At 41.5% G+C, this 14327-nt stretch overlaps 1 protein-coding gene across 4 annotated transcripts in view; it reads right to left on the bottom strand.

The window, feature by feature from the left end:
* CNTN1 (contactin 1) overlaps window positions 1–14327 on the bottom strand; it is a 760044-nt gene that overhangs the window by 426402 nt on the left and 319315 nt on the right. For all 4 annotated transcript variants that reach the window (XM_070755541.1, XM_070755544.1, XM_070755542.1 and 1 more), the window contains 2 exons: window positions 14008–14134; window positions 9186–9364 (listed from right to left, as the gene is read on the bottom strand). In XM_070755541.1, coding sequence (XP_070611642.1) covers window positions 9186–9364; window positions 14008–14134 — 306 coding nt within the window. The remainder of the gene's footprint in view (window positions 1–9185; window positions 9365–14007; window positions 14135–14327) is intronic.

Raw genomic sequence — 14327 nt, 5'->3', positions numbered from 1 at the left:
CCAGTAGAACCCACTGGTGATGTCATGATGATGTTACAGAACTGGTTCGGTCAGTGCCTGTCCATAGATATCGCCATCTTTTAAAAACTTTTGTTTGAATTTTGTTTGATTTGGGAGGGGGGGGTAAATTTATTTTTTCTTCTGAGCATGTGTAGAAGCTGAGTTTCTGGCACTGTGGATACACCGGCTTTCTACCAAATACCTTTCTTCTGAACATCACCGCAAGCTTGACCAACATTTCATTGGCCCTTTTCCTGTTGAAAAGGTCATAAATCCAGTTACATACCATTTGACTTTGCCCACTTCTATGCATGTCCATCCCATTTTTCATCACTTACTATTGGTTCCAGTGTCACCTGACTCTCCACTTTGCCCACCAGTTCCAGGTCCTGCCGTTCCTGCTCCTCCATGCCCTGTGGCCAGACTTCACGTTCCAGTGCCCCGCTTGAACATTACTGGCATCCAAGACTCTTGTTGGCTCGACAACTGTTTCCAATACCTGGTGGAATGGTTGGGAGGCAGGCCTGATAACACTGACTGGAGGGATGCTAAAGACTTTGAAGCTCCTGAATTACTTTTTGACTTTCATGTTCATTTTCCTAACAAACCTATCCCCATTTATCCACCGGGGGAGGGGGGGCATGAGGAGAGGGGTGGTGTTGTCTATACTCCCGTTCAGCCTGAGGATTATTCAGATTCCAAAGTGGAGAGCGATTTTGAATTTGCAGACAGGCCTGATTTACAGATAGAAAGGGAGGTTAGTTCAGAGAGGGAGGCAAATTATGTAGAGATGCATTCAGGATCTAGTGAGGAAGACCTGAGGTGGATTAACCCTTACTTCAGACGCTTTCAGAAGAGAAGGGAACAAGTGTTAGGGAAGAAATATTAGAAGGTGAGGAACTGGTTAATCAGTTTCCTCACATCCGGGTGTGAATGGAAGAGAAGCTGATTTCGTTCAATCTTGCAATCCCCAAATGGACGCGTCCAGGACACGCTCTGGAGCGTAAGCTAACAATGTGTGATTTATTACCTACTTTTATGACTCCTGGCTAGTACTGATTAGCCCATACATTTTAGAATGACTTCTGGAATGTTTTTATGTTACTACCAAGCTAATCTACTTAATTGCTAAAGATAGAGATGAGGAAAGAAAACACTGCGTGCAAAGTTGGTGTATTAATGAGAGAAATAAAGAAGTGTTTTTACAATGAGAGGCATTGAGCAATCATTTATCCCAATTATTATCTGTATGACCCTGAAACCAGAACAATGCCCAACCAATCTTATTTCATTCTTCAACATAGTGACTAAATTAGTAGACCAGTGAAATATTGTAGTCATAATATACTTCAGCAAGATATTTGACAGTACATCACAACCTACTTCTTGGTGAACTAGAAAAAAGTGGGATAGATAGCATTACCTCCAGATGAATTTGTAACTGGCTGACAAACCGTACTCGACGGTATGGTACTACATCTACATGGATGGAAGTAAGCAGGGGGTTATTTTTGTAATTGTTTATTGTATATTTTTGTATATTTTTGTTGTTGTTGTTTTTTGTTTGTTTTGGTTTGTATTTTTTCCTTTTTTTGTATATTGCAAATGTGTAAATGTATATATGTTTTTGGTTATGTTTTTTAAAACAATTCAATAATTTTTTTTTAAAAGGAAGTAAGCAGGGGGTACCATAATGTTCTGTCTTAGACTAGTACACTCCTATATCTTCATAAACGACTTAGATGATACTAAGCTGACAGGAATAGCCAGCACCCTAGATGGTAGGTTCAAGATCCATAGACCCTGGACCTTATCTAACAAAATGAAATTTAATGTAGAGAAAAGTAAAAGTCCTACACTTAGGCAAGAAAAATCAAAAGTACACATATAGACTGGGTGAAACCAGGCTTAATAGCAGTAACTGTGAGAGAGATCTTGGAGTCTTAGTGCAGCGTTTCCCAACCGGTGTGCCGCGGCACACTGGTGTGCCGCGAGACATGGCCAGGTGTGCCGCCAAGCTTCAGCTGGGCGGGGCGCTGCCGGTACTTCCGTCCTGGGGCTCCCGCTCGCAGCTGTCTCCTGCTCGATGCCGCGGTTTTCGGCGCTCTCCTGCTGGGCCCCAAAGAAGGAAGGCAGGAAGAAGGAGAGCTCCATTCTTCGCACCTTTTTCCTGCCTTCTTTCTTTGGGGCCCAGCAGGAGAGCGCCGAAAACCGCGGCATCGAGCAGGAGGCGGGGGACAGCTGCGAGCGGGAGCCCCAGGACGGAAGTACCGGCAGCGCCCCGCCCAGCTGGAGCTCCTCTTTCGTCGACGGCAAGTGTCCGATGGGAGCGGGGGGGGGGGGTGGCCGCAGCGGCCGCAGGCAGTCGGGGGAGATGGCGGCGGCGAGAGGGATCGCTCTCTCTCTCTCTCTCAGCTGACTGCAAGTGGGAGCCCTGACGGTGGCGGTTGGACGTTCTGCTGGACGTCGTACGTATGCTGCGTGCCTGGCATATACGGTGTCCAGCACCACGTCCAGCTGCCGCCGTCAGGGCTCCCGCTTGCAGTCAGCTGAGAGAGAGAGAGAAAGAGAGACATATAAGAGGCAGAGAGAGAGAGAAAGAGAGACATAGCAAGAGAGGCAGAGAAAGAGAGATAGAGAAAGAGAGATAGAGAAAGAGAGAGAGAAAGAGAGACATAGCAAGAGAGGCAGAGAGAGAGAAAAAGAAAGAGAGACATAGCAAGAGAGGCAGAGAGAGAGAAAAAGAAAGAGAGACATAGCAAGAGAAAAAGAGAGACTTAGCAAGAGAGGCACAGAGAGAGAGAGAAAGAGAAAGAAAGAGAGACATAGCAAGAGAGACAGAGAGAGAAAGAGAGATAGCAAGAGAGGCAAAGAGAAAGAAAGAGACATATAGCAAGACAGTGAAAGAGAGAGAGAGAGCAAGAGAGAGAGAAAAAAGCAAGAAAGAGATAGCAAGAGAGACAGAGAGAGAGCAAGGGAGAGAGAAAGACATAGAGGAAGGGAAGGAGGGAGAGAGAAAGAGAGCAAAAAAGAGAGGAAGAAAGAAAGAAAGAAAGAGGGATGGAGAGAGAGAATGAAGGGAAGGAAGGAAAAGAGAGAAAGAGGGAGAAATAGAGCGAAAGGGAGGAAGAGAGAGGGTTTTTTTGTCCAAACTTTTCTTTAGCCCGCCCCCCCCTTTCAGTGTTCCCCAGGATTTTGAAAATACGAATAATGTGCCGCGGCTCAAAAAAGGTTGGGAAACACTGTCTTAGTGGACAACCGATTAAATATGAGCCAACAGTGTACAACGGCAGCCAAAAGAGCCAATGCAAGCTTAAGTTATATGAACAGAGGGAAGATCAAGTGGTGTACTAATACCACAACCACAATGATTAGGGGACTGGAGCAACTACGATGATTAGGAGATTGGATTTTGAATTGATAGGGTGCTGGCTATTCCTGTCAACTTAGTATCATCCACAAATTTGGTAAGTTCCTTTCTATTCCTTCATCTAAGTCATTTATGAAGATATTACAGTGTACTGGGTCTAACGGTTGAACAATGAATGGTTGCAGGGACTGGGCATGGCTTGTCTAGTGAAGAGAAGGACCAGGGGAGACATAATAGCAGTGTTCCAATATTTTAAGGGCTGCCACAGAGATGTGGAGATCAAGAAATTGTCTGACAGTGAGAGCAATCAACCAATTGAACAGCTTGCCTTTGGAAGTTGTGGGAGCTTCATCACTGGAAACTTTCAAGAGAGATTGGACTGTCATCTGTCAGAAATGGTGTAGGGTCTCCTGCTTGGGTGGGTGGGTGGACTAAATGACCTACAAGATTCCTTCAAACTCTGTTAATCTGTAATCAAATTCATTACTCCTCACAGTTAACTAATTCACAACTTCAAATCCAGACAGGCAAAGTTGAATTCCAACATCAGGAGCACTAACATGACTTCATGAGAGATCTACTTTTGTGGATGGAAACAAAACCATGCCTTGAGGCTAAAATATCTAAGTTAATTTCATACTTTCTTATCAATAGGCTAGTAAGAAAGCAGGGATATATCATGAAGACATATGTTCCAGCAATGATTGGCAGAGTAACTTTGCAGTAGAAAGTTTTGAAAATGACCCTAAAGTAATACTGTTTGGAAAGTTTTTCAGTTTATTTTTAAAAAAACCCAGAAATAAGATGTTTTTTAAAATTAAAGTCATGTTTGCAAAAATACCATTATTTTGGTATCTATTTTATAGAAGCACGAGGTTTGTTTTAATAAACTGCTATGTAATCAACCAGCAGTAACAAAATTCATTATTACATATAAGCAGATAGGTTTATCTAGAAGATATAATAAATATTTTTCATCTAGAAGAAAATGATCCATTCATATTCACTCACCTTTCTCATTCTAATCACAGTTAATTTTTTTAAAAATAGTATAAAATCTCTCATTTATACTGTTCCAATCAGCACGGGTCATGACAATGTCAAACTAAATTAAGTCAGTAGACTTAAACGTAGAATAACTTTATTGTCATTTTGAATGTACACTAATCAACCAACTAATCTGCGTCACAACTGTAAAAATCAGCCCTGGAACTGAACTCAACATAAATAAAAACACAATAAGAGCAGATGGACTTAGCCCCAGAGTCTTAAAAGAACTGGCAGATACCATTGCGGAACCAGTACTCCTTATCTATCAAAAATCCTGGAACACAGGAGAACTACCAGAAGATTGGAAACGAGCCGATATAGTCTCCATCCATAAAAAAGAATAAAAGACAGACCCACGCAACTACAGATCAATCAGTCTGACTTCTATACCTGGAAAAATAATGGAAAAAATATTCAAAAAGCAGCTTTGCCACTGCCTAGAAACAAACAAGATAATAACCAACACCAAACATGGGTTTGTCAGAACAATTCATGCCAAACTAATCTCATAGCATTTTTCAACACCATAACCAAATCAGTAGATCAATGCAATACAGCGGACCTAATATTTATTTTTTTTATTTTATTCTTTGTCCAATATACAATACATATGGAAGAGAATAGACATTAAGTAATATATATAACGATAGAAAGTAAAAAGAGGAGAAGTAGATGGGAGGGAGAGAATATATATGATATAAGAGATAAGGAGAGAATATATATGTTATATATATATATATAATATATATATAGATATAGATATAGATAAGGAGAGAATATATATGATAAATGAGATAAGGAAAGACAATTGGAGAGGGGACGATGGGCACATCAGTGCACTTATATACTTGGATTTCAGCAAAGCTTTTGATAAAGTAGATCACAATCTCCTAATACACAAATTAGAAAAAAAAGGGGGTAGATTACAACACGTGTAGATGGATTAACAGTTGGCTGGCCAACTTCACCCAACGAGTTGTCCTCAATGGCTCCAAATCCACATGGAAGGAGGTAGGCAGTGGGGTACCACAGGGTTCAGTCCTAGGCCCTGTGCTCTGCAACATTTTCATCAATGACGTAGATGAGGAAATTGAAGGGAAAATAATCAAATTTGTAGATGACACCAAGCTGGTGCGGGCAGCCAACACCTTAGGATAGGCTCACAATACAGAATGATCTAGATAGATTAGCACAGGGGGCCCAAACAGCAAAATGATGTTCAACATTGATAAAAGCAAAGTACTTCACCTAGATAAGAAAAACCCTAGACACACATACAAACTGGGAGGAAACTTACTTAGTAGTAGCGACCAGTGTTCCCTCTAATTTTTTTTCGGTGTGGGTGGAAAAGTATAGTGTAGTGGCAGTCCCTTTGGGACTGGGTGGCATAAAAGTCTAAGTAAGTAAGTAAGTAAGTAAGTAAGTAAGTAAGTAAGTAAGTAAGTAAATAAATAAATAAATAAGGAAAAAATCCCTTCTTTTTTATTAAAAGAAATTAATAATAAAACAAAACCAAAATCTATTACTATTAAAACTAAAACAACCAATAAAACCAAAAATACAACTATTAATAAATCCATGCTTTAAAATCTTCATTTCTTAAATATTTATCATAGTATTATAGTAATCTAATAATACTATGAAAATCTATCTGAACACCAATGCATCAATTAATACATTTCCATAAATTATACTTTTCTATAATTTCATTCAATATTTCCAAGCTCAATTAATTTTCAGGCACTTAGCATTTACTATTATTAACGTTAATCAATTTTCTACATTTTCAAGTATATTTTAAATTCATAATGCAAACTCATAAAAGCATACAGTACAAATCATAAACCCCTTATTTATTACATGTATCTTCCATTAATTTTACCTATGTAATTATATATAGTTCTAAAATTCGAATCCAATTTTATAAATTAATACATCCTAATATTAAACAACACCTAAATATATCTTTTATCATCATTCCATGGTCAATCCATATTTAATAATCAATCACCCTTCCTCAAATTTCTACCACTGTCTCATTTCTGGGTCTCTCTCCTGTCTCTCCCCCTTTTCTCTCTCATTTGTTTCTCATTTCTCCCTCTTCCTCTCATTCCTTCCCCCTCTCATGTCTCCTTTCTTTTTCCATCCCTGTCTCCTCCCCCCCTGGGTGTGTGTGTGTGAACTCTTGAACCATTTACAAAAACAGATGAGGGCTGGGTTTTTTTGTTATTATTTGGGTGCTTTTTCCCATATGCTTTAAATCAAGTGTCACTTCTCTCTTTTGTTTCTCTCTTTCCTCTCATTCTCTGCCTCAATCATTTTCTCATTTCCCTTTCTTCTCCCCTTTTTGCTTTCATCTCTTTCTCTCTCTCCCCCCTTCCTCTCCTTTTCTCTCTCTCTCTCGTTTTCTTTCTCACTCACTCTCTCTCTCTTTTTCTCACTCCTTTTTTCTCTCTTGCTCTGTCTCTCTTGTTTTCTCTCTCTCTCTTGTTCTCTCTTTCTCTCTCCTTTCTTCTCTTTATCTTCCTCTCCTTTTCTCTCTCTCTCTTGCTTTCTCTCTCTCTTTCTCTCTTGTACACCACGCCGGCAACAGAGAGAGAAAGAGAGAGAGAGAGAAGAGAGTTGAAAGAGAGAGCGCAGAGGGTCCGCGGCCCCCTGAATGAGCGGCCCCGCTTGGCCCCAGCACTGGACTCTGCCGTCGCCTCCGCCCCCATCTGGCTCTCCAGCTGAGAGGCAGCAGCTGCATCCACCCCTTCGCCCATCAACGTACGGTAGATCCTACAGGATAGGGTGGTGGGGTGAAGCGAAGGGCCATGCTTGAAAGCCAGCAGCGCCCAGCCTAGGCCAGGCTCTTGCCCGAGGCCAACACTGCCAGCAGCGGGGGAACTATAACAGGCCGGCGGTCGGGCCTGGGCTGCAGCGGGGAAACAGCAATAGTCCGGCGGGCGGGCCAATGCCGCCAGTAGCAAGCCCAAGAAGCAGCTGGGTGGCGGTGGGGGAACCACAGCAGGCTGGCTGCGGGGCGGCAGTGGTCCGGCTTGTGCTGTGGCAGGGGAACCACGATAGGCCGGCAGGCAGGCCTGGGTGGTGGGTGGGTGGTAAGCCGGGGAGTGGGCCTGGGCTGCAAGGTAGCGTGTGGGAACCGTGATAGGCCGGTGGGGGGCTGTGTGGTGGGTGGGCCGTGGCAAGCTGGTGGGTGGGCCTGGGCTGCGGCAGGGGAACCGCGATAAGCTGGCGGGGGGCCCTGGGTGGTGCTGGGCCGAAGCAAGCCGGTGGTCGGGCCTCGGCTATGGGATGGTGGCAGGGGAACCGTGATAGGCCGGTGGTGAAGCTTGGGTGGCGGGCGGTCTGCAACAAGCCGGCGGCTGGGCCTGGGCAGCGGCAGGAGAATCACAATAGGCCGGTGGTCAGGCCTGGGTGGTGGGCGGGCTGCGGCAAGCCGGAGGCTGGGCAGGGGAACCACAATAGGCCGATGGCTGGGCCTGGGCAGCGGGGCAGCTGCGGGGCAGCGGACGGTTTTCTTACCTTGGCCGGACGGCAGCTAAACAACTGTTTGGCTGCTGGGGGCCGGGGAGGAGAAAATCTGGGATTTAAGGGGTGGGGAAGAAAGCGGGCCTGCAATTGGCCCCTTTCTTTTCTGCCTTTACTTGAAGGAACTGTTGCTACCCTATGTTTGCAGAGCAGCAACAGTTCCTCTAATTTCAAATTCCGGTGCAGAGGTCAGTCCTCCGTGCTGGAATTTGAAATTCCCGCACTGAGGGCTAAAAATCTCTGTGCTATAGCATGCTGTGCACCTTAGAGGGAACACTGGTAGCGACTGTGAAAGAGATCTCGGAGTCTTGGTAGACAACCAACTAAATATGAGCCAGCAATGTGCAGTAGCAGCTAAAAAAGCCAACACAATCTTAAACTGTATCAACAGGGGGATACACTCCAAGACTAGGGAGGTATTAATTCCACTCTATTACGCCCTGGTCAGACCATACCTGAAGTATTGCATTCAGTTCTGGTCACCACACTTCAAAAGAGACATAGAAATTCTAGAAAAGGTACAGAAAAGAGCAACCAAAATGATAAAGGGACTGGAAACCAGGACATAGAAAGAGAGGTTGCTGGAACTAGGCATAGATAGTCTAGCGAAAAGAAAGGCCAGGGGGGACATGATAGCAGTATACAGGTATTTGAGGGGTTGCCATAGAGAGGTGGGGGACACTTTATTTTCCAGGGCACCAGAGGACCAGACGAGGGACAACAGATGGAAGCTGACCAAGGAGAGATTCAACCTTGACATAAGCAAGGACTTCCTGACAGTGAGAGTGATCAACCAGGGGAACGGCCTGGCAGTGGAGGTTATGAATGCCCTGACTCTTGACATATTCAAGAAGAAATTGGACTGCCATCTGGCTGGGGTGGTGTAGGGTTTCTGCTTGAGCAGGGGGTTGGACTTTATGACTTATAAGGTCCCTTTAAACTCAAATAAATAAGCAAGCAAGCAAGCAAGCAAGCAAGCAAGCAAGCAAGCAAGCAAGCAAGCAAGCAAGCAAGCAAGCAAGTGGCATACATAAAATGAAATTTTATTGCATACAGCTCTCTAAGGGTCATCACCTCCATTATACATTATATAAACATGACAAAATAAACAAATAAATACAAAATTATCTATATACCCACATATTATTTGACAACACAGTCTAACATACCAATCTACTGAACATCAATTCAAAGAGTTTGTCTAAAGGTAAAGGTTCATGTAAAGATGACTTACAACCAAAGTTTAAAGTTGCTTCCCGGCTTCTTATAGTTCCATGTATATTGTATGCTATGCAAACATATGTTCCTTCATCCCTTGACTTCTCAGGATTATTGATTTCCAGGTTACCTCCTACCATACTATAATGTTCCTTTGTCAGTTTAATATCAACATCCCAGTTGTTACGTTGCCACCTATTCAAGGAAAATATTTATTAAAAAAATATTAACACATTGTTTCAGCACTTCAGTTGCTCACATTGCCTTCAGAACATGGTATCTTATCCCTACAGAATGAGATTATGGCAATAAGAGTATCTGTTCCATTGAAATTGGAAATTCAGTTGGAATTTGACTGTACCTAAATCATTCCCAATTGATGGCAGAATGCTGGCAAAGTGGCAGGTTGACGCTGATGGATATTACATTCTACCCCTCTTGACAAGGACATCAACAGAAACACACAACAAAGCAAGAGAGAGAAACAAAGTAAATATATAGTTAGAATAGGGAACTATTTTGGTTTATAACGATATTGCTTATGAAAACGTTTGAAGAGTTTGGGTGCTTTAGCGTATTTAAGATCCACCCATTCAGTCTCAGGAGCAAAGTCTTTCAGTGCCACTAGATACTGGAGTTTTCCTTGGTTTTTATGAAAGTCTAAAATGTCCTTAATTTCAAAATGTTGTTCCTCCTGAATCATGAGTGGCTTAGGTGATGGAGGCAGCATTGGGTGCAGAAGGGACTGAGTTTCTGATTTTAACAAATCACAATGGAAAATCAGGTGAATGCGTCTAAGTGATTTCAGCAGCTCAAGTTCCACTGTGACTGGGTTGATTATTCTTTTGACAGAGAAAGGGTCAACATACTTCCCAGTTTTTTTATCCCAGATTTTTGGAAGGCTATCTGGATTGCATGTATTTAATAGACAGAAAGACCTGGTCTCCTATTTTTAAGTCTTTGGGATTTGTTCATTTTTTGTCTGAATGTTTTTTATAAATTTATAAATTTCCAAAGCACCTGAAGGCCAGACAAGGAATAATGGATAGAAACTGAACAAGGAGCGATTCAACCTGGAAATGAGAATTTTTCTGACAGTCAGAGCAGGGGAAAGATCAAAAGCAACATGAGAAAATATTATTTTACTGAAAGAGTAGTAGATCCTTGGAACAAACTTCCAGCAGACGTGGTAGATAAATCCACAGTAACTGAATTTAAACATGCCTGGGATAAACATGTATCCATCCTAAGATAAAATACAGAAAATAGTATAAGGGCAGACTAGATGGACCATGGGGTCTTTTTCTGCCGTCAGACTTCTATGTTTCTATGTTTCTAACCAATGGAACAGCTTGCATTCTGAAGTTGTGGGAGCTTCATTACTGGAAGCTTTCAAGAAGAGACTGGACTACCATCTGTCAGAAATGGTGTAGGGCAGTGCTTCTCAATTATTTTCTGTCCTAGGAAGAAGCAAACATTTCACGCACCCCCAACTCTTCAATCTGGGCCCCAATGGAATTTTAGTGTTAATATTTATTATTTTACTTATTATAAGCTGCAAGCAAACTATTGACTGGAGAAGGCTGCATTACCCACTTACCTGGGACTAAGTCCCACAAAATTTAGTGGACCCTGTTTTCGGTTAGGGAATCAATTGAGAACAATCACACATATTCCTTGGGGTCACATGCCCTGTCCCTGGCATCGCTCTATGCCCCCCCAGGGGGGGCACTATTTGAGAAGCACTAGTGTAGAGTTTGCTTGGGCAGGGGGTTGGACTAGATAACCTACAAGGTCTCTTCCAATGTGTTAATCTGTATACATTTCTCCTGCCTCCTCCAATTATTTTCTGATAACCAGCCAGGAATTCTGTAGCTGGGTAACCCAATCTTTTAAAAGATGGAATGGGAGAGGGGGTTGGTGGGTGATCAAGAGCAGCTCAGGCATGGGCACAATGTCCTTTCCTCAGTTGGAAATTATCCATTGTAAAGCAGCATGCAGCCTATAGATGTGGTGGATGAACAATTTAGTCAAGATATGGGCAGAAGGGATCTTTTGGCAGGCCACAAAATGCATTTGTTTAGATAACAAATCAGTGATCAACCAAATTACTGTGTTTTCTGAGCTTCCTGGTAGCTCTACTGTAGAAATTTCTTTTCAGGGTGGTGTTAGGTTCTGCCGGTGGTTGGAAGAGTCCTGGGGTTTATGGCCACATAACTTTGAATGCTACTTGCCTTCCCCAATTTGGAGTTTTGCTTTCACCTGTGTTCAGATGATGACTAGTGCTGCAAGCTGGTGAGACAGAAGAACCAGACTGACTATTTCCTACTTAAAGCTGTTTATCTGCCCACATACCACTCTCAAAATATACCTTATTTTTTGGAGTATAAGACACATCTTTTTCCTCCCTAAAAGAGACTGAAAATTTGGATGTGTCTTATACTCTGAATGTAGCTTTTTTGAAGCTTTCCCCCCCCCCCCTCCCAGCCTTAGTTAAGGTGCTTATGATCTTCCTGGCTCCTTACTCCCTCTGAAGAAGGTTTTTCCTGTCCTAAGTCTTAGCAGGATTGTTTTTATTCCTACTCCCTCTGAAAAAGGCTTTTTCAGTCCTAACGTAGTGCTAATTATCTTCCTGGCTTGCAGAATTTTAAAAAAATTCCTACTCCCTCTGCAGCATTTTTTTCCTGCCCTAAATCTTTGAAGGATTGTTTTCATTCCTACTCTCTCAGAAAAAGGCTTTTTCAGCCCTAACCAGGGGATAAAATAATGTGCTGAAGCTGAACAGACTAAGGATGCTAACCAGATAAATACTTGCTTGGTAGATTTTTTCCTCTATTTTCCTCCCCAAAAACTAAGGTGTGTCTTATACTCCGGCGCCTCTTATACTCTGAAAAATATGGTACAGTGGAGTCTTGGTTATCCGTCCTTCGATAATCTGACATTCTGGATTATCCGATGTTGCAGCTGCTTGGGGGCATGGCTGTAGGCACTTCCACAGCCCCCAGACATGCCCCCAAACATGGCAGCCGCAAAAGGGAAGCAAGCTGGAAGGAGGGAAGCGAGCAAGCGAGCGAGTCAGTGAAGGAAGCAAGTGAGAGAGCCGAGGAGAGCCGAGGAGGGAAGCGGGCAGGCGAGCAGGATTATCTGACATTTTTAGCTATCCAACTATCGGCCCGCCCGTTCATGTCAGATAACTGAAACTCTACTGTACCTATTTTGCTATTTTCCTTATGTGATCAGCATCTATCTATCGGTTTGATTTTTATACATTTGCTACATAATATAAAATGATAAAGTAGTATATATCATCAAATTAAAATTTCAATCCAACTATAATCAATCTGTATCACTATAATTTCTTAAAAATTAAATATAGTAAATATTATAAATTATACAATTATTTCAACCTTCTTGAATTACCTCTTCCTCTTGATTTACTTATCTTTCAATTAACTATTAAGTGTTTTTATTCACTATTGTTTAATAGGATCACTTATCTTATATTATTTTCATAGGTCTATGCAATCTTCTTTTAGTCTTGCATCTTCTTTACTTAACACCACATTATTTCCAATTTTTGGACTTCTAAAGTTATTGAGTTATGGAATTATAACAATAATTCCAAATTGTCCAAATGTAATGTCTCTGGTAATCACTTCTCTTAATTTCTGTCTCTTTCTGTAAGGTCAGCCTGTAAATCCACCACACCATAGTTCATCATTCAATCAATTCAGTTATTTGATCCAAAAATATCAGCCCTTAAGTTCCACTGAAATTTTATAGGGTTTTATAAATTTCATTAAGGAAATAAGTGAAGCTTATAGCCACCAATCCACATAGTCACCAACCTGTATACGATTGGAGTTTCTTTTCTCTTCTTGTTTGCTATTTTGTTTCTTTGCACTGCCACTTTTCAACCAAATTATCTACTCTTTCCTCCTCCTGATTGCCACTATTGTCAGGCAATCACTCTGCCTCAAATCCTTGAGTTACAATGTTTCCACTCCTCCATTCAATCCAATATTTGTACCTCCTTTAGGAGGATCTCTTCTCATATCAACAATTTTATGTTGATTTCCTAATCTTCACTTCCTTCTCTTCAGCTGTCAGCACTTTGAAACTGCCAAAATGGTTTCTTCCCAGCTGGAATCAAGGGAGGATTCCTGAACCTTCCGGGAGATTGCCTTTCTCCTCAAGATCCTTGGAATTTTCCCTTGTTTCTATCTGCCTCTCTGGGGTGGATAGTGCCTTTTTAAAGCTTCCAGGCTGGAAAAATCAGAGCTTGGAAAATGGAATCCATTTCTTCACTTCCACTCATACTAATGTCACCACTGGAAAAATACCATTTGTTTTCTATTCATTGTGACAGTACACTTTTATTTGCTAAAAATTATATACCGGTAGGACTCATTTAGTAAAAACAATTGGCACTTTCCATTGCTAAATGAAACACTGATAAACAGTGATATTTGACCTTACGAGTTAGCAATAGTAGTTATTGCAGCCCCCAGTTACTTTTAGTTAAGTGAAGATTCTGTGTGTTAAGTGTGGATCTCACATGATTATCATCATGACTTCTGACTTCCTGAAAACTTCCCAACTGACTTTGTGTGCTACTTTGCATTGCTACTCACATAGCAACAATATACTGTAGGTGGCTGTAAATTAAAATGTCCTTTCTGAAAAAATAAAACCTTGGAACTAAATCATTAACCTTTCTTTTCCAAACTTTCTAGGATTATCCACCACCGTTGCATTTTTGGACCAAATCTCAGATCTAAACTGAATTAGTACAATTATTATTATTACTATAACATTAGGAAAGCAACCCTAGTTACTTGTAGGTAGGTGTAGGGATTCCTCTAGCTCTGCAGTTCATTGACACTTTTGCATCTGGAGACTCTTCTGGGTATATTGTATCAATGGGCTGCTCTTCAAAAATTGGTCCATAACCTTTTAATTCATCTGCAAATAGATGGCAAGGCAATTGAATAATGTCACACAATTAGTTAGTTTAAACATTTTAAAATTCTTTTAAAGATGCAACACAAGAACAGCCACAAGCTATAATTTCCAATTAATTATTTTATCTTGTCAATATACTACTATACTACAGTATACAGTATACTTACTTTGAATGAGTATCTTCCCTAAGTCC

This window comes from Erythrolamprus reginae, chromosome 6 (assembly GCF_031021105.1).
Source record: "Erythrolamprus reginae isolate rEryReg1 chromosome 6, rEryReg1.hap1, whole genome shotgun sequence".
NCBI classification, from domain to species: domain Eukaryota; kingdom Metazoa; phylum Chordata; class Lepidosauria; order Squamata; family Dipsadidae; genus Erythrolamprus; species Erythrolamprus reginae.
Note: the sequence above shows the minus strand (reverse complement) of the source record. Positions and strands in the feature narration are given on the sequence as shown.